Raw genomic sequence first — 21,161 nt, forward strand, 5'->3', positions numbered from 1 at the left:
AAGGAAGCAAGTGAGCAAGTGAATGCAATATGAAGAAATATTGTCTTATCATAATGTGTCCTGGGTATAAAAACTTTGTCATTGAATAGATGGTCAGAATGAACCTTATTTAATTATTATCTTCTTCAGAAATCTCCTGGTTTAAAATAAAAAAGGTATTTTGTAAACAAAAAAAGTAGAATTATTTTGGTACCAGAACTAGAAAAACTCATCAGCTCTTCTATTGAAACTAGTAATGGTTCTGAAACAAAGACTGAAACCATGACACAAACGTCCAGTCTTGTATTGTGTTGCACGACAACAGAACCAGGATAAACCCAACCACCCCCTGCTGCCATTCCTGAGCTTTCATTGCTTTACTAATGGAACACAACTAATTTTTCATTTCAGAAATAACACAAATACATGTAAATCACAAAATTATTATTGTAGTTGGGGCCTAGAGGCCTATATCTTACACATTGCACATATTTTATTGTCTATGTGTCATGTGACTATTTTGGTCCAATCCTCATTAAGTGATCACACCTGCGGTAAAAAGTTAGGCTACTTTACTACTTTAATCAGCTCAAGATGGTGTATAACCCTGAAATCCCCCGCCAAAATAAAAGGTCTGTTATGGATTGGGAGAATCATTGGACTCCTATTCAAATCATTTCAAACAACACTGAGCTGTAATCAAGAGGACGAAACGTCAGAGGGATGGACCAAACTAAAAGAGAGATAGAGGGAAAGACTTTCTTCCTTCTTTTGGACCTGCTCTGCTCAACTGGTGGGGTTTGGTCTGGAAAGGGGAGGAGACGGAGAAACGAGGGAGAGGGAGGGAAAGAGAAAATGGGGGTGGGACAGACCCCCCCCTTCCCAGCACACACACACATGCACACACAAACACACGTACATGTGCAGACACACATGCACACACACGGCTCTTCAAAGCCAAGTGGTTTTCACAGACATCCAATTACACTAAGAGATGACATCTGGCGAACTGCAGCAGATAAATAAGGTGAAAGGAAAGACAAGATTCAGTAACCTCAGAGAAACTCCAGATAACCAGGCAGAGCGCCGCTGATAGAGATAGGAGAGAGGGAGAGGCAACGGAAAGAGGGGGGGCCAGAGGAGAGGGAGCCACACACGGGAGGAAAGAAGAGAGGCAACGCACTGCTCCAGCGCTCAGAACTCCGAGGTAGAGAGGAGAGACAGTGAGCTCAACTCACTGACAGACGCACAACAAGAGAGGGCAGAAAGACGAGAGGTCCCGGGCTCAGTTACACACTCAAGTGACTTCAAACCAGCACCGACCAAACAAGAGGCACAAAGAGACAGAGACAGAAAAGAAGAGAAGAAAGTCTGGATTTTGTGACTTTTTTTTTATTGTGGCCCCTCTTGCATGGATTTTTCTGAACATTTTATGAGAAGCAGAATTATTTTTTTATTTTTTTGACTTCCTGTTTTTATTTATTCAATTTGTAGTCAACACTTTGGCATCTTATACCCAGAATTCCTCCGCCTTCTTGTTATCCACCCTGGACTGAAGGAGATGAATGGACATGTGTGTGGAGTAGATCTTTAATAGAATATATGAATGAACTGATATTTTCACTCTGAGTGTTTTTGGATGTGAGAGTGAATCTTTAGAAAGAAAAAGGAATTTTTAGAGGGTGTGTGCGACCAGGAGCAAGAAGTAGCAAGAGGACAAGGAGAGAAGCCCCCGGTTGTTCCCGTTGTGAGGTGATCTGAGTTATGGATGTTGACGCAATCCTGAGGAATAAACAGCACCGGGGACTTCAGCAGAGTCAGCCACAACACTGAGGGCTTCCCCACCACCACCAACTGCATCCATCACCAGCATTACTGACAACTCTACATCTGCTTAAGACTTAAAAACTGATCAATCTTCAAACCAGACTTCTACAAGTTTTACACCACAGTGCCGGTGAGGTTGTGGGTCCCCAGACAGAGGAGGTGTAGTCGCTGGGCCGGGGGAGTTTCTCCCACTCTTGTTCCCTCTCCCTGCACCCAGCTCAGCATGCCCCAGCCCCTGTGCACCTCCACAGCTCTCCCAGCTCCACTACCATGTGTAGATGGACAGTGACACAAGGTGCACCGGTCGCCTGGTTCTCCTCCTGCCCCTGCTGCAGACCTTCACTCCTCCTCCCCCTCACCTTCCTTCTCCTGCTTCTCCTGCTCGGACCCTCCTCGTCCTCACCGCTGTCTGCTCTATCATCACGGTCAAACCCGGACAGGAACCACAATGCACCGGGAGGGACTCCTCCTCACTTCTTCATCCCTCACCCGCCACCTTCCTCATCACCCGCTCCTCTGCATGCATCTTCTGCGAGGTTGCCACGGGCAACCAATGTATCATCGTCCTCTGCGACAGTTGTCGGACGCCACGTGCGGAGCAGCTACAACCATCTACAAGGAGACGTGCGGCAGAGGAAACTGTTCTCCTACCAGAAATTCTTCCTTCGCATTGACAAGAAAGGGACGGTTAATGGCACCAAAAGCGAGGACGATCCGTACAGTAAGTGAGATTTGTCTTGCTCTTGAATGTGCTTTATTTGTACTTTAAATTTTAAACAGCAACTTATGAGGATTCAAAACTGTTCTTTCACTTATGCCCATAATCTGCCAATGAGAACAATATGGCAGAAGATGCACTGGCCGTCTCCCATTAGGTCTACTGTGTTTATATGTGCAAAGTGATGTTTCTGTTTTCCACTTCTAAGCAACCATGCACATGAAGACAGGTGACTGGGCAAAAGAACAAATAACAGAGCTGCGTGCCTCTCAGCCTTCTCACCATGTGTACAGGCAGGCATATTTGCCAGACTACAGAGTTTAAGAAAAGACAGCATGACAGTAGGAGAGTGGGAGAGAGCGGAGAGGAGAAAACAAAATGAGTAAGCCAAGCAGATAAATAAAAGATGATCCACTGGAACCAATTAGAAATTGTTCAGTTCTTCCTCTTTGGGGAAATATCTGAAACACAACTATCACCAGTCCCCCAGGGAGAATGACAAGAAGACTAACTCATTGCTGCTATTGTGCCGCAGCTATAATAGTAGTGGGCATATGCTAAGTATGAGGTTATACTGACTCAGATGTAAAGTAATAACCTGCTCATTCTTCTGGTTGTGCATTTTGCGGCTTGTGAAGTATGATTTTAACTTCTATTTATCCTGAGAAGGGTCACTTAGCACACATGCTCTTTTGTCAGCATCACTCAGCCTCACATTCACACACAGTTACACTCACACACAGCTCTTGAAATATGTTAACTCTTAAAAGAAAATGACTGGATGAATGCAGTATGTACGCATTTTGCAGAATATTTTATAACATACATATTTAATGAACATAATTGTGACATATGCGCTGGTTTGAAACTGAACTGCACCAAAATGCTTGTTGTATGATTGCATGCAAACTTCAACACATCTGTACACTAGCAAATAAAAATAGTTTTAAGAACTTTTAAGGGCCATTATAATCATTTATGACTGATCCAGAACAGAAAATCAGATGTTCATTCTAAAGTCCACGTCTTTATCTTCTAGTTAAACACATCTGGAAATTCTCCAGGGCTACCACAGTCTTCTGGCCTCAAAGCAGCTCAGAATAGCTGCTTCGCCCGAGGCCACATTGACAGTAGTTGCTGAGGGAGAGCAGAACATTACTCCCACATTTACCTGCCCAGAGTTTCCCTGCCAGTTAACAGAATCAAATGGGTGATGTCCAAAACACAAACTAATCTCTTTAAGATGAATACAACAGGCCAGCGCTGCATTACGCCTACTGCGTGTGTGAGAATCTGTAACAGCATGTCATGCATGCGTCTCTGAGAGTCTAACCGCATATGAAGATCTTTATCGCTCGCACACCTTCATACACATGTCGTAGGTTTGAATGCATGTGTCTGTGGGTCTGTGGTGCTGTACAAGCCTCTCCTGCTGAGCGCTCACACACTCGCACACACACGCTTGAGCACAGAGAGGCCAGTCTTGCACATGGCCTCCATATGGCAAAGCCCACTTTTATTAGGGCCAGGGCCAGTGTGAATATGTGTGTGCGTGTGCATGTGTGCGTGTGTGTGTGTGTGTGTGTGTGTGTGTGTGTGCCACTCAGACACCAACGCTCTGCCAGACATGGCTGAAGGAATTTCAATTAGCGTCTCTTCCTCCCTCCCCTTGCCTGCAGTCCTCTCTGACACACACACACACACACACATATAAAGAGTTCAACCATTAGAGTGCAACCAGTCACCAACTATAATGGCATCAGGTCATGGCATTAGAGGCACAATCCATCAATTTCAACAGCTCTTGTCTTGATTGTTGTGGGAAATGGGTAAAAACTCTCTAGAGGAACAAACTTTAAATATGAGGACTTTAAGCTGGATGTACCTGATAGCAAGTGCAGATGTAAAACATGTTTCAGATTAACAGACGATGGGTGGAAACGTGCTGCTTTGGCTGTGAGGAAATAATGATTAAATGGTGTGTGAGTGCACACCGCCACACTATACACTATAGTGTTTGCATCTGTGCAGGGACTTTGCATGTACAGGAGTTTGTACACTTAGCTAATGCGCCACCTTCTGATACTTTGCATGTGCTTTAAAATCTGCAGAGAACAAATTGTACCCTTCAGAACATAATTAAATTCTCCTCCCCTAACTGAGAACGACGATGTGGTATTTGACATACTAGACATGTTTTTTTACACATGACCCTGCTCAGGAGCTTCGTGATATAATGTGTGCATCTACATTTTCAATGTACTTTTTATGCTACAGACTATGAAAGTTCATTATGTGTAGGATTAATAGTGAATTAAAACAAATGTTTCAAAGCTGCACAGACTTATTGGGAATTTAACGCAGGTTTCTGGCCTTTATGTGCTTATGACAGACAAACTTTTTAAGATAATGCATTCAACATACTAAGTCACATAATTAACCCTCATAACACAGGATGCTACAATTGCACCAATGTGTCAAAGTCAACTCACGTGTTGCATATCTGGATTTTGACCCCGGAGCTCATTGTCAGAAATGGACCACTCCTTTTAGGAAAGCATTAAACTGGAAAAATAAAGTGTGGGAGCAGTTGTTAGTCCGGTTGTCATGGTCTAGTAGTCTGGTAATGTTCAGGAGGTCAGATCGCAAATGAGTGTCATTAGATGGTGTCAGAGGTGATGAAGAAGTTTTAGGTGCAGCTCCGGGGTCGAGGCTGTCCTCCGCAGCCGAGCCTTTCTAATCATCTTGTCAAAGCTGGGGGCAAAACGTCACTCAGGGTTAAGGTGGTGTGAATGCGAGCTCACCGGTGCGCGTCAGTGTTTGTCTATTAGTGTTCATGTGATCAGTGCCCGTCTGTCCATTTCACCTCATCCTTCGTAACCCTGCTGCATGAGCCATCATGTGGTTCTTATCGATGCTGCCAGATCTGTCCTTGTTTTCTTACATCCACGTTGTCCACAGACTGTTACACTATGTCTACAAACACACAAATAAAGTGTACATGTGTTTGCAGTTGGACCACAGTTCATTTATTATTAAATGGTGCCAACTTTACTTAAGTCGGAGCTTTGATTCTCACTGTGGCCACCCAGACTGTAAAATCTGCCACACATACTTATTGTTGACATGAATCAGAGTGGACACATTACCCACTGACATGAATGAATCTCACGCTCCAGAATTTATGGATAGTCTAATACAGGGGACGTTATTTTGATTTAGGGCAGCTTTTTCATGTCCGGGCTAAATACACATGTCTACCCCCTCTGGTTTGACCTCTACCTATTGACCCAAGTCAGGAAGCTTTGTTAATGGAAAGGTCAACACCTTACACAGTGCATCACTTTTAGCTGCTTGGTTACTCAGCAGCCGCCGCTAGCTATGTAATGTAGGTCAGGGGATACAGATTTTGCATTCTTTACCGTTTACTTCAGATTAACATAGTGTGCTAGTCTAATACAGTACAGTTGTATTTTCACTGAGGAGGAAACATTTTCTCTTACAGAAAAAATTCTCCATCTTAACAAGAATTTCTTCCTATTATTGAGTCCTGAAAGTCTTTATTTTCTCCTACAAAAGAAATAAATCTGCAAGTTCAGTGAGACAGTTTCAATCTCATTCTAAAAATAATCTGTCTGGATCAAATAGCGTCCGTCAGCATCTTGAAACAAGACAAAATAAGGCATTTCGATAAAATGCAATTGATTCTACGACAAGAACGAAAAAAAGGTTTATTTGTGTTAGAAAACTTTATTATTTAATTCCATTTGCACATTCTTCTACGTCGTAGTTTAGTTACAATCCGAATGACAAAAAACGGGGGGAAAATACTTTAATCTGTTGTTTTAAATGAATGTAAATCTTTATCTTTCTCCTCTGCTGCCATAAACCTCCAATGACTCAGCAAGTTTAAAACAAAATAAAAAGTTTTCCTTCAATTTATCTCCTTCAAATTATTCCCATCTTCCCCCTTTTTTCCCTCTCTCGTGGTATCTTCCGGTGTTTTTCTTTCTTGATGAGCATGTTTAGAGTTCTCGTGGGAAAACGTAACAGTGTGGCCCATAAAAGAGAGTTATGAGGAGGTATTGGATGCACCAGAGGTTAGTGTCAGCATTGCTTTTCATTCAAAGTTACTCTGACATCTTCATGGTCTCCCCCTTCTCCAACGGCCATAAATAAACGTGGTGCGCAAATGTCACTGCACAAGCTTGTTCAGGAAAAACTGAGCCCATCATCAAGGGCTCCTTAAGCTGCCAGAGCCAAGTTTCACATCAACAATCCCATTCAGCTGCAGAGTAAACACGATAAACATACACTACCTACACACTCCCTCCTCAACTTGATCTCTTGTGAGCGTCCCTCTAACATCGATTTTGCTTATTGCTTAAGAAACAGGAAGTAGTCTCAGATTCCCAGGTTGTTATCTGACTGCAATGATGAGCAGCACTGATGAATTCAGATACAAATCCATTTGCTTACGTACAACACTCCTCATAGTGATGCTCTGTTAATAAACTGCAGCAGGAGTCTGGATCAAATCATGTCAGTTCTCATTCATGACTCCTTTTACTGGAATCTACTGAGCAAACACTGTCTGTGACCTGGAGGAACAAAATTACATAATATTGATTATCTTACATAAGAGCAATTTGATTTTACTGTAAATAAGACAGACTGACTATGAGCATTGATCATTTATTGCAAACTTTAAAAGAAATATGGATTAACCAAGCAATTTCTTGGTATTTACTGGGAGTTTAATGGCACTTTACAAAATGTTGTTGCACAATCTTTGATGCCTTGAGTCTGAAATGCTTAGTTAGGGACTAAACATTTAATGAGAGTCCCAGAAATCAGGCCGAGAAAGAACAAACTGCACCTACATTTGATGAGGTGTTGGTTACACTCTGAACCATTTTACAACAATAAAAATAGACCTAATCTAAAACTTTTGAAACTTTCAAAGGCTCTAACTTGAGTTGTTATGCAATAGATTCTCTGGCAAATCTCTCAATAACTTTAGTAATGCACAATTCTGCACAACATCCATTTCTAGTTGAAATAGTCGTCAAAGGCCTCCACATGGATTTGTTTTGACACTAAAATGCAATGATTTCATTGACAAAACCAAACTTTCTAGTGAATCTTCAGTTTTTTGCCATTTTAAATGTCGCCAAGTTGTTTTCCAGTTACAGCATGAAATTGCATCATGTAGATTATCAAAAACATCTAATACAACTTCTTTCCGTTCCCTGTCCTCCCTCGTCAGCACCATTTTCCATGTTTCACATGCAGCGGTGAGTGTGAAGGTCTCGAGGTTCAGATGTACAAGTGCCTTTGACCCCATCACTTCCCACACAGGGTCATTTAAAGCATGCGTGTGTTGATGCTTTGGAAGTGCTCTGACGACACATGCAGAGCAGAAAACGATCACAACAACACAGTTTTCCATCAAGATATTTTTTTTCATTGCTTTTGAAAGCTCTGTGCTTTGCCAGGCGTCACTGAGGACAATGACAGGGTCCGTCTCATTTTTCCATCACTGTTCACATATTTCCTGACATTGCAGCCCAATATTTTTCCATCAAATCACTCCCCTGTCCATTAATGTGTCAGCTACAACATGACTGAAATAGGAGCCAGATTTCTGTAGGCAGACGGAGGTAGCGTGGCCAAAAGCCCCACCAGTCCGGCACCACCTTAAACAAAAGCCTTTCAGCAGCAAATCATGTTTCTGTAACATCCTCCGCTTCGTTGGAGCTTTCCAGCTCTCTGAAGAGAAAATGGCTCCAAACACAGAGAGTCGATTACTGTCCACAATCTTAACTCAGACATCTTTGTTTTGATGGACAGCTTTTTTCATCGTTTGTGTTATGTGGAGGATTCTTCCATAGTACGATCATACACCTCCCAAGGTGATACTCTGACCTACGTCTTCTCAGTAATATTTCTGCTTTCCAAACAACTTTCAAGCTTTGGTGCAAATCATCTTTTCCATGAAATATCTGGAAGCAGAGTTCATATCTTTAATATGGAGAAGTATCATCTGTGTGAATCCAAAAATGTTGCACATTCAGCTCAGTCCCTGGCTCACCTCAGAGATGTCCTCCCAGTAATCCAGCAGTTTGTTGCTGTCTAAATAACAAGTCATCACATCCCACAATGAACTGCAAAACCGAATCACAGCAATGTTCACTTTGGAGTAAACATTGAAGGAAAAGTGAAAGAAAAGTTAAGAAGTGATAATTGTGGTATTTGTCGTGTCAGAAGAAAACTTAACTCAATGGTCTCTGATGTGATGTTGCATCATGTCAGAGGATGTTCTAGAAATTATAATAAAAAAATCTATCTAAAGTGTTGAACTTAGAAATATTCTGTAGTTTATTCTCTTTACTTAGCGTAAAAAGTTTCTGTTTTCTCTTTGTTAAGCCCATCACACCAACCTTTACACTGTAAATTGAGCTTGACAGTGACCTCTTGCAGAAGAAAAGAAAACAACTTCCTGATGCAAATTGTATATCCAGGTGAAAAATTAAGATTTATTGCTGCAACAAGCATTGTTCACAATTTTTCATATATATATTTGATTAGACCAATTCATCAAGAATATTATAGCTGCAGCCCAAGTTATTTTCTCAAACTAAAAACATCCAGCCCTGAAGGTAGCTTTTCTCGACCAGTAACTGTGCTGTGAAGTGCAATGGAAGCCTAATACTGAAAGTGTCATTTTGGTGTTAGCCTGGTGCATGTGAACAGGCAGAATTCATGGCCAGTAAAACAGCAGGAGGTGAAGAATAGCATCTGTGAAAGATAACATCCAGGACTGCCGCCATATAGACACCATGTGCTTCAAGAAAAGCCCCCTACCAAATACACACACACCTCATGTTCCTGCTCCCCTCCTATACTCTCTCACTCACCCCTAACCCTGCTACACACACACACACGAAAGTGAGGCTCTTAATGGAGTCATCAAAGGTAAAGCTGAGAGCTCAGAGTAGAGTTCAGAGGCATCTGGGCCAGTCTGGCCATTTGAACAGAGAAGGCAGGAATGCCAGCTAATTACTCTCTCTGTGTGTGTGTGTGTGTGTGTGTGTGTGTGTGTGTGTGTGTGTGTGTGTGTGTGTGTGTGTGAACATAATGCACATGTGAGAAGAGACAATAGCTATATAGAGAAAGCTGCATGGGACAATCTGAATAATATTTATGCTCGTCTGTGCATAATATTTGTGGTGTAAGATAACAAGATTTCTGAAGCTGGAAGTCCAGAGCCAACAATGCCGACCACAACAGTTGGGAAACATCGCACTGGCAGCTGAGGAGTAAATGAAAAATGTGTAAATTGCAGACAACCGCCAAAGCACTTTGACTGCAAACAGAACTCCCGCCGTGTCAGGCCTGTGAAATGTTTTGACAGAAACTGGCAGCTTTGCCACTTTATCGTGTTACAAAGTCAACTGTGTAATCACAATATCTCAGGTGGTTATGTTTTGTTTCTCCTCTTTTTTCTCTCCTTTCGGTCCAATCACTGTGAATTTCTGTCGGTTTCCTCCCAGCTTCTCACAAACGCATGTGACATAACTCGCTGCGGTCTCGCTGCGCTCGGAAAAGTGAGCTTAAATTATGCGGACTGGAATGATGAGCCACGCAGACGAAACTTAACGCTATCTGTTGGCTAGACCTCCGGTATTTTAAACACTCAGGTGATCTGTTTTGTTTGATTCCAGAATAATCTGGGTTTGTTTTTCTTAAGGAACCTCAAGCCAGTTCCGAAATAACACACAGCCTGAACACTGTGCGGTTATGGCTATTTCTGAGGGAGACGGTGATGTGAGTGCTCCTGTCAGGAGAGGAAATAAAACCATTATGGGGCAAGAATAAGCTAAATAACACTGAGTACATGTCAAATATAAATGGAAAATATACTTGAGAAGAAACCCAGTCAATGAAGCGAACAAAAACACTCCTTTATCTACTCGATATGATTTATAAACCCCAAAATTTAATAAATACAAAATAAATTTTGAAAAAATAAATTACCTTCCCAAAAAATTGCATTTGTGAAAATATTTTGACCGTGTTAAAATCAGAAACAGGCCTGTGTTTTCTCAGCTTCAGTCGTCCACATGGGCTTTGATGTGGCCACTTAACACAGGATGATACTGTTGTCCACCACATCAAGTCTAAACCAATACCTCAACGCTCCTCAGAGCACATGATATACAGCAGTTTCTACTCCAACCCAATATCTTCACCAGCGCTGGCCAAGCAAACTGCACAAGCAAGAAGTGTTTGTTCTCTCTCAGACTTCATAAAGGGCCGGAAATATTCAAACAAACTCAAGGACAAGAACAAAATGTAAAGGAAATAGTTTGATCCTTTCAAAACCACAAGTGGCCTTAAACGCAGCAGCCAAGAAGACTTATTTGTTTTTGAATGATTTTTTTTTTTATGCGTTGGGTCATTGTGTTTTGTAGTTGTATGGACAAATAGAAGACTTTAATATTTTCACTTCATATCTGATTTTAACATTGGTGGTTTGTATTTTTTGAATTCCTCTATTTTTCTTTTGTATCTTTTATTTATTTTATCGATTATTTTACTGGAATGGATTTCGGCTGTTGCGACCACGTAAACTGTCATGTCACAGTGAATTCAACACGTCGTCAGTCACTCTGTTGCCATGGTTTCAATGAGAAAACTGATCTTCATGTTCAGACCTCAACCGATGCAAATCAGACATTAAATCATAAAAACAATACATAACAGGGCTGCTTGTGCTTTATGAATTTTACGTCTTGAATGTTGCATTCATTTTTCACATTGGTCGGGTTGAAAAAACACAGGAAATTCGAGGGCGCGTCCAAATACCTTCGCTAGGGACGTAGAATAAAAAGAACCATAAACCATTTCACTGAGGAACCGGAGTTCATGACACAAGCTTGTCCACAAGTGACAACATTACACAATACAGAGCGAGACCTCAGCGGGTCTGCAGGCCAACAGTAGACCCACTCACAGCTGGTCACCGCGTCGAGGTCACGATGTGAACAACCGCAGTATAATCTTCAAAAAAGCCCCCGGATAAACAGTGGAAACATTTTCACAACCTCTTTTAACCTTTAGGTTCAGCTGGAGTCTCACGGACCGTGTTTCCAAAGGGGCTAGCCGGGGGATGACGGGAGGGGCTGTGTACGTCCCTCTGTGTGAGGTAGTTGGGAAGATTATTTAGTTAACGAAGCCAACGTCTACTTCTCATCGTCTCCATTTGGCTCCAAACTGACCATTTGTTTTAATATCAACTTGTGTTTGTTGCACTTTGAAAGACGTACAATGGTGGTTTATTTCAGAAAGTGTCAAAGCACAAATACTGAACTAGCATGGTTTCCGTCGCCCTACGGGACCTTCTTCCTGTATCTCTGTTCTTGTTCCCATCCCAAATGCTTCCAACCAATAAGCAGAGTGAACATTTCTCCTGTGGTTTGTAGTGGTGCAATTTGGTTTGTTAGGATTTTTGTGTGAAACAAAACAAGTAAAAAAACTGTCCAAGTTTAGAAACTCATCAGCCGACTTGGACCAGAACAAAAACTGTGGGTGTGAAACCGCCCTGAGAATCAGATGACAAAATCAGACAAACAATAGATGAGGAGCATAAACTACAGCAACCACCACAACACTATCATCCAATAAAACCATCACTATGATCCATAAAAGCTGTAGATCATAAAATGTTGTATTTCTGAGTTGAAATGTACTCTAATGGTAGATTTCCATGTACATTATGGATACGAGTCCCAGTGGAGTTCCATAACAAACCCAGTAAACAACGTAGTGGTCTTTATGAAGTGGTTAATAAACAGTTTCTTACAGTTGGGAGGCCAGACTGTGTTTATATGAACTCTGAGCTCTGTTAGTGTTCTGGTTTGAGTTTGAATGGAAAAAGACTCTTTTGGCTCGTTTTCACCAAAGTTATTGAGTTGTTACACACAGGTGTTTGCCCTTGGTAGTTTCTTAAAATATGTTGATATCAGAAAATGTCCGTGCCTTTTACATTAAATGGACCGTGTGCAATTTGCGCTTTCAGTGTTGGGTCATAAAAGTTTTTTCTTTGCACGTGCAAACATAAATTCATAATAAATATGCTGGGCTGAGATCCAGGGCGGCGCATGAAGGGAGAAAAAAAAGAGCATTCGACAAATATGTAACCTAAAATATTGATATGGAAAATTGTTGGATTAAAAAGTAGTTTAAAAAAGTTATAATTGCAATTTAGGCCAAGTACAAGAGACCTAATTGTTTGTATGTGTGTACATGTCTACATCTGCGTCCTGACGTGTGTGTGTCTGCAGTGACACAAGGCAGGCTGCTGTTTCTCTCCATCCCACTTGCCATAAACTCTGTTGCCATCTAAGCCTTTTGTTGCAGCCTGGCCTTTTAACTGGCAGGCAGACAGGCTGCTTCTTGTAACTGGTAAAGGGGCCATAAAAGAGCCTTGCGCTTTTGGTTTTTGACAAACCACATCAAACGGGAGGAGGGAAAACGGTTTGAACAGGTGGACCGGCCGTAAGCGCAGCACAGACCGATCTTATTTTGACCAATCGCAGCTCAGAAATGTTGACTGTGGTGCAGGGAGATGGACCGTTTGGAATCTGATTGATCAGTTTTGCCCTGAGGTACATGCCTCTGTGAGTAATGCTCTCAACATCCCAAGCCAACATGATGCACTGGGAGCTACAGAAATCTTCTTGAATTTTAGAGGTTCAGCAACAGCTTTTATCAACCAAATGTGGGAACTGTTGGGACGGATTAATGCCTGTAATCTTCGGCCAATGACTACATTTAACAAAAAGAAACGAGGCCAAAGACCATTTAAAAGACAATACATACAAGATGGCAAATTGTTTGTCACTGCAAAACATTAAAAACGTATAAAAGCAAAATTATTTTAATCAAATGCAAAACTGTTTCTCACTGCGCTTGCAAAGAAATGAGAAGAAGCACTGGGACACAAAAGTGGAAATATACGTGTTAATGCAGTGAGAGACAGTTTCTGCGTAAAGAGGTTCAGAATGAAGATTCACAGCTTCACTCCTTCATCTTCATCACTCTGACCATCATAAAAATCACACCAGGGCTGTAGAATGTGGCAAATCTGTCTGAGGATGAGGGAGTTGGAGTAAGGGCAGGGAAAGGCCATCTTGTCTAAAAGCAGGTATGATTTATATCAGCATTGAAGCTTAAAGAACAAAGTGAGGGTCAATTGCTTGGTCTTTTAGTTCACTTCTATATCTATAATTTCCAAGCTCTTCCTGATCCACTGTTTCTTCCATAACATCTTATCCATGTGTCTGAGCTGCATCCACCTGCAGTTATTCTTGGTAAACCTTCCACTATATGTCTATGTGTTTGTGGTTTTTAAAGTCTTCCATTCCTCATTACTCCAATAGAAAACTGTCTAAGAAAAGCTCTAGCGATACTGTAAACGGTCTCCCGTTCTCACTTTATCCTTTTGACTATTCCTGCAACCAGGCCCCACTTCCCTCTGGCCCCTTTAGCTAATCCTCTCAAAACCCCTGATAGTTTTATGGCTTGGTGTAACTGACTTTAGGATGAGAGAAGAAAGAGCCGGCGACCACAGCTTAAACCAGTAATTGGTTCAGGCTTGAAAACTGATACGGATGCCTTGACCTCTTGCCAGTCTGGCAGCCAAAAAGCCTCTCTCCGTCCTGTCCGTGTGCCTGCCTGCAGCTCCCCTGGTCAGAAAAAACAAACAGAGCGGAGAATTTTTTTTTCCTGGCTTACACCTCGGTCCCAGGGCATGCAGCCCACAAGCTAACCAGCAAATGAACAGGGGGCAAGAGGCCAGTCTGAGGTCTGACAGTCGCACAGTGAAGAAAAGGGGCAGACAGGACTGGGGTTCACTTGTGAGGAAGAAAGTGTAGGTTTCTGCTGCAGGATTTAAGGGGTTTGAAGCCATTTAGCAAAATTATGAAATGCAATTTTTTGTGATGCATGCAAATGTAAAACTTCATATTCCATGATAAGTCTTTGCACATTATAAACTGGCAAGGTTTTCTTGCACGGTTAAGGAAATCTTTTTGATAAGATTTTGTGCTTCCCTCGGGTTTGTATCAGGATTGTCATGGGTCGATGAACAAGAAAATTATAATTTGTCGGAGCACTAAACTGGACCCTAAATATTTGTCTGGTATGAGAAAAAGAAAATGCCAGCAGATCAGAAAGAAATCTACAACATACATGAATGCAAATGTATCGGAGGAACTGATCCTCACAACATTTTGACATGGTTTTTCTCTCTGTCCCCTGCTTTAACAGGTATTTTGGAGATCAAGTCAGTGGATGTGGGAGTGGTGGCCATCAGGGGCCTCAGCAGTAACCACTACCTGGCAATCAGCAAGAAGGGATTGCTATACGGAGCGGTGAGTCACAGTTTGTCGCCTTCTTCTACCTGATACTTGTGCATCCAAAGTCTCCTCTACTTTTCACAAGAACACTCACATGACTATTGAATTCATCTGCTGTCGTTGTCAATAGAAGTGATTCAAAGTCCTGCAAAGGACAGTTTTCACTCTGCAGCTTCTCCTCAATGCTTTTTAAAACAATGGCTGCAAGACTCTATTCCAGAAATAGGAACCGCAGTTAGTCAGTGTGAGCTCTCCTCTCTGCTACCTACCTTTCCTCCCCTCTCCATTCAGAAACAGGAAACACAATCCTTCAGTTTCTCTATTCTGCTTCAGTCCCTCTGGGGAGAGCAGCCCTTGTTTCATCCCTTTTCTATCACTCTCTTTCTCCCTCCTTTTCTTCAGCTCAGTCTCTCATCCCTCCTTTTTACCCCCCCTCTTTTCCTGGCTTTGAAAGGACCCAAACTTTCAGCATGTCTCTCTGGGGCCACACCACAGATGAAATGACACACGGTAGAAAAAGAAAGAAAAAGAGGCATTCTGTTGCATGGCCTGAAACTGAATTCCCATGACGTCTTCTGCCCGGTGCAACACAAACCACAGTAGCACGGCGGTGAAGGGCTGGCGTTCGATTTCACCTGATGGGTTTACACAGTAACTTCTTTATCCAGTGGTAATCAAATGAAATCATTGTTTCATTATATCGCCAGATTAATACATGTGTGACACAAAGGATTATAACTGGATTTAGGTTTTTACCATGATTCACTTTGTACAAAACTCTCAAAGATATTAACAGTGAAGGATATTCACTGAGTAATTAAAAGTCTATTAGATGTAAAGATGTTTTACTTTTTAACATCCGTAATGTGATTAATCTGCTTTACTAGCACTTTAATTGAAAGGCAGCCAGCTCCCACTTGTTGTTTGGTCATACCGAGCACCAGAGTTAGTTAAAAGGCTGCACAGCGTCTGTGAAATATTCTCATTTTGCTTCGGGAACATTCAGTTTTACTTCTGGAACCAATTTGAACAGCTGTGGCCAGAGAGAGAAAGAGAGGGAGACTTAAAGTGTGTGTGTGTTTGTGTGTGCGCGCGAGCGAGCAGGAAAAGTACAATTTTACTTATGAATATCAACTGCATATAGTTAACTCGCTGTTTATACGATATTCGCCTTAAGCACCACCGCAGCTTTGAGTGAACTGACTCTCAGATCATTTTCTCTTCACTTACCAGTGGGTGGTCACTGTGGTAAAGCTCACAAACATGGTGTCATGATGCTCTTTGTTGGCATCGAGCCTGAAACCTTTGAGACACCACATCTCATGGTAACCTCTCTGGCCCTGTCCCATTCCTCACATTGGATACTGGTCTTAAGCAATGTCTGGGCCATTTGTTGATCCCTGTTGTCACAAAGTAAATTATCAACAGGATATTGTCGTATGACAAGATGAAGAACTACAATGAAATAAACATTAGCGCACATGAAAAATATCTTACTTTCCAACAAATAATCACAAATTTCTTGGTGAATTTGGGACAGTGTTAATGAAATTTAAAGATCAAGAAGAACCCACAAAACGCGCGGATATAGGAGAAGAAAATAGGAACACTGCGGCTCCATTACAGAAACAAGTTTATTCACTTTCATTTCAGTGAACCAAACTGTTCAAGTGATGTTTAACAAATAAGAAGCCACAGATGTAACTAAGCCTCCTGTTTTAAAAACAGATCAAGTGTTTTTTTACAAACACTGTCTGATAAATATTTGGCAGTAGCCATTCCAGACAGATCTGTTATTTTTAGTTTCTCTACTCTGATTTTCACGTCTCCCGTGTTTCTCCTCCACAGAGGGACTTTGGTCCGGACTGTCGTCTGATTGAACGCATTGAGGAGAACAAGTACAACACCTATGCTTCGGCAGAATGGCGCAACAAGAAGAAGCACATGTTTGTGGGATTGAACGCCAATGGAAAGCCAATGAAGGGGAGGAAGACGCGGAGGAAAAACACAGCCACTCACTTCCTGCCCATCGTGGTACAACCACGGTGATTGGACGTGGGAGAACTCTGCAGACTGTAGGGTACTGGACTTATCTGGAGTTATAGTGGTGGCTTTATTGGACAGATCTGAGCGGGATCTTAATGATGCACTGAGGAGGACAAGAATGGAAACCTAGAGACATTTATCTCTGTTGGATAAAGACATTTCTATTTTTAAAGAAAGAAATAAAATATATTGGTATACAATGTATATATTATTTTCTGTTTTAAGTTATAAAGTACATAGGCACAGTAGAAAATATGAAAAGAAACTGACTTCTGTGCCAAAATGTGATTTAGTAACTCACATTTCTAGATTTGTGTATATGTGAAGCGCTTGACTGGCAAGAGATGAAAATGAAATGACAGGAGGCAAAGATGCAAGAGAGGAGAAGAAAGAGGAAAGAAGAGGAAGTAGTGATCGAGAACTGAGTGATGGAAAAAGAGAAAAGACAAGAAAGGAGGGGAAGAAGGAAATGGCAGAGCTGAGAGGATTGAGTCAAGAAAGCACCACCACAGCAGCAAGTCTAACGCTATCATGGTTTTCCTTTAAATTTATTTATTTTGTGTAATATTTAACAAAAAAAATCAAACACAAAAAGGACAAAGTCTTGTCTTTTTTTTTACCATTTATGCTTCTCTTTTTGAATACTAATCATTTAAACCTGAATAAATATTAAAAAATAACATATTTGTCTTTAACTTGTTTGACTGCGTTTGAATCTTTTGCTCATATTTTAAACTAGAAGGGCGCTCCGAGAGCACGTACATCTGCCAAGGCTAATTCCACTTGATCGCCTGGTAAAAACAGTGTTTCCAATTAATTATCTAGATTGGCAGTGTCACAGTTGCATGATGAACTTTAAAAAGTTATTACGTCTTCTCATAATAATCCATCCACAGCGCAATTTGACGCATGCTCCCGCTTTCGTCCATGAAGTTTTTACCATCTATACAGACAGTCCGACCTCATAGTTACAACTCTATCACACAAGAATTTGTCCTTCACCCTGTAGCTGTCACACAGAATCTGTTGAGTGTGTTCATACATACGCCATAGATTATCGCCATAAAGTGAATGGAATCTGTGGGAAACTTCCTGGATCCGCACCAAAATTAAATAGGCGCTTTCCTGATCCATACTTCATTGTTCCAACAAGTTTCAAGGTTATCCCTCCAGTAGTTTTTGTGTAATCCTGCTCACTAACTGACAAACTAAACAAAAACATCACCACTTTTGTGGAGGTGTTAAAAAGCAAAGAGAAACAAACACATTAACAAGATTAATAAAGTTTTCCAATTACTTGTAGGGGTTCCTGTTTTCTTTAAATATTACCAGCCCTGTGTTGATGCTGTACTGGAGGTCATTAAACAAAGCAGTGCAGATTACATGTCTAGATTACGTACATAGGTGTCTTATAATGATTAAACAAACATTTAAGACAATTATTGAAGTTAAAATCTTAACTCAAGGTCCGTTTAAAATAAGCCTTTTCCCAAAGCTTTCAGCCACATGGAATTAATCATTTAATGCCATTACCTTCGTCTGGGCAAACTAAGCAAATACCATCTGCTGATGAAGACCATACAAGCTTTTTCTCAAGCTTCTAACAACATCTGACAGTCTTCGTCAGCAGAGGGGCTTTGCTTAATTTGCCTAGATGCAGAAAACTCCATTCAGTGATGAAACCAGTGTGATTGAAAGCCTCAGAGCTACTAGAGGACCAATCAGTTAAGATTATATTGTCAAAGTATTATAAGGTCAAGAAAGGCCTTTTATGTGCAAATACTCAAATATATTGGCTATTCCAAAACATCAGAGTTGTCCTTATCCAAGTAATCAGGGTTTACAATGAACTGAGTAAGGCAGTGAGGAACCTTTATAAAACCAAGACGTGAATCTGTAAGAGATTAAGACTTTTGAAAGAAGCCCAGCAGACAACCTGGTTGATGAGCTCAGGGGGGTTTAATTTCTCGCTGCAAAAAAAACTCTCTCTTACAAGTACACACAGCAAACATGGCTTCCTGGAGGATAAACACTGTCTTCATGTGATAACAACAAAGATTAAACAGGCTTTGGAAATGGCCGACAAACACACTCACATACACACACACACACGGGCGGCTGGGTAAAGAGGTGTGTGCATCAGTGTGGTCTAGCAGCTGGGAAAAGCCTCCTCCTTGACCTTACTTGTCTGAAACCTGTTGCTGTGCCCCCCGAGACAGAAAGACACATGGAGCAGGGCATATGGTATAACGTAAATATCACTCCCTTGTTTATCACCTGATTCTAATTAACTATGATGTCATGTTTTCTTTATTCCTCTCTCGTTTTCCCCCTTTTTCCTTTAAACTCCTTCTCTCGTGTTGTTGCTGTCCAGGTCCTGCAATTTTACCCCCCCCCACCACTGTGTTTTTTGTCATGTCTTGGTAAAGTTCAGATAGATTCCAGAAATAGGGGGATCAGAGCGAGAGCAAGGTTATCACACACACACACACACACACACACACACACACACACACACACACACACACACACACACACACACACACACACACACACACACACACACACACACACACACACACACACACACACACACACACACACACACACACACACACACACACACACCAGGGCTGCAACTGTTGCAATTTGTTCATTGAATCCATCACTTTCAACTCTCTGCCATCTGTTTGTGTGTGTGCGCGCGCGCATATATGTGTGTGTACACGTTAATTTCCGAGTATGATGGAGCCCTCCAGAGTTGGTCTATCCCGCTGTGTTTATTACAAAAAGGTCCTTGATCCTCTTTTTGTGCTCAGGAATCCTCGGTGTCTCGCGCTCATGTCAAAACGTGAGTAAGTATGATGCATCAGGGGGATATTCAAATTTCCTTTCATCCTCCCAGGGCATCTAGTCCTTTGTTTATATGATTACTTGGGTGTTCTGTAAACGACATATCAAGTACAATTACTTTGAAATGTGTTCAAGACACTGATCCACCCCCTTCTCCCTCCCTCATAAAGTTCAAGGGCTGGCATTCCTGAGCCAAGATGTCTTTATTATTTGGTGGTACAACGGCAGAGATCTAAATATCAAAAACCTCCCATTTACGTCTTTATTGGAACATTGGGAGTCTGGGTTCAAACTAGAGATATCTGAGACAAATTCGTCCACTTGTTCATTCAGAAAACTTGGAATCAAGTCTGCATATATATCATGTGTAGACCTCTTGGAAAAGCTTGATGTATTTTTATTGCAACTTTAACATGACTTAATGTGCTCTTGCCTTTACCCGTAATGCATAACAAGGCCAGACTTTAAAAGCGGGGGATTTATTCAAGACAGATGTTTCACACTGATTATCAACCCCAGTGACATCTGAGTTAGTCTGCTCAGCGGCACCGAGCCACACATCGTTTCTCCCGTTTCTACAGTGCGCCTAACATGTTTCTAAAAACTGTTTGCCAATGTCATTTTTTAGTGTTGTGCTTGGGTATGTTTGGTTAGTGTTTGGTTTGTTGAGGCATGTGGCGAGGCTCAGTATGCGGTTTCTGTTTTGACTACATCAGGATCTATCGGACCTGTGTCGGACCTCAAATGAAACATACACCATTGGCTTCACACATTCACAGCTCCTCTGTTTGCTCAGAGAGTCTTGTGGCCGTGCGACCTGACCGCAGCAGCAGCTGTGAATATTTTACATCCCGGAGAGAGAGAGAGAGAGAGAGAGAGAGAGAGAGAGAGAGAGAGCCAGTGAAGGGGGAAGAGAGGGAGAGAAAGAGTGAGAGAGAGAGAGCAGGGTTGTAAGCTTTGAATGGGTGGGTTTGGAGGGGAGGTGAATAACAGAAAGAGCTGCAGTCCTGGGGGCATTTACAGCAGTGGGGCGGTGGTGGGTGGGAGGGGGTGTTTGCTGAGAGGGCAACGGTATGGACGAGATGCCAAAGGGTGAGAGGAGGGGGGGTGAGTGGTTGAGAGGAAGAAGGGGTGATGGGGGCGATTAAAGGAGTTGCCAGAAAATTTGGGGTTGGAAGGTGGGGGGATGGTTTAAAGAGGTATTTGCAGAGGTAAAGAGGGTTGGGGTGGGTTGGCTTGGGGGCAATCATTGGAAGCAGACCAAGGGAGTTCCTGGAACCAAGGAGGTGAACCAGGAGTCCTCCTCCTCCTCA

General features: G+C 41.9%; 1 protein-coding gene and 1 long non-coding RNA gene across 2 annotated transcripts in view; one reads left to right on the forward strand and one right to left on the reverse strand.

Annotated features, from left to right (window-relative positions):
• Positions 1–21,161, reverse strand: part of LOC117772104 — an 83,050-nt gene that overhangs the window by 26,241 nt on the left and 35,648 nt on the right. The window lies entirely within an intron of this gene.
• On the forward strand, positions 1,084–17,674 carry fgf10a (fibroblast growth factor 10a). The gene is made up of 3 exons (XM_034603046.1): positions 1,084–2,527; positions 14,861–14,964; positions 16,798–17,674. Exons 1-3 carry the CDS (start codon positions 2,077–2,079, stop codon positions 16,996–16,998), a joined length of 756 nt encoding a protein of 251 aa, XP_034458937.1. The 5' UTR covers positions 1,084–2,076; the 3' UTR covers positions 16,999–17,674.

The sequence above is a fragment of the Hippoglossus hippoglossus genome, chromosome 12, assembly GCF_009819705.1.
Source record: "Hippoglossus hippoglossus isolate fHipHip1 chromosome 12, fHipHip1.pri, whole genome shotgun sequence".
NCBI classification, from domain to species: Eukaryota; Metazoa; Chordata; class Actinopteri; order Pleuronectiformes; family Pleuronectidae; genus Hippoglossus; species Hippoglossus hippoglossus.

Bases quoted from the DNA above. Each gene is read 5' to 3' on its own strand.
- fgf10a (XM_034603046.1), top strand. From the start codon at position 2,077: ATGTGTAGATGGACAGTGACACAAGGTGCACCGGTCGCCTGGTTCTCC. The intron at 2,528-14,860 runs GTAAGTGAGATT...CTGCTTTAACAG, and splicing joins AAGCGAGGACGATCCGTACA to GTATTTTGGAGATCAAGTCA. The intron at 14,965-16,797 runs GTGAGTCACAGT...TCTCCTCCACAG, and splicing joins AGGGATTGCTATACGGAGCG to AGGGACTTTGGTCCGGACTG.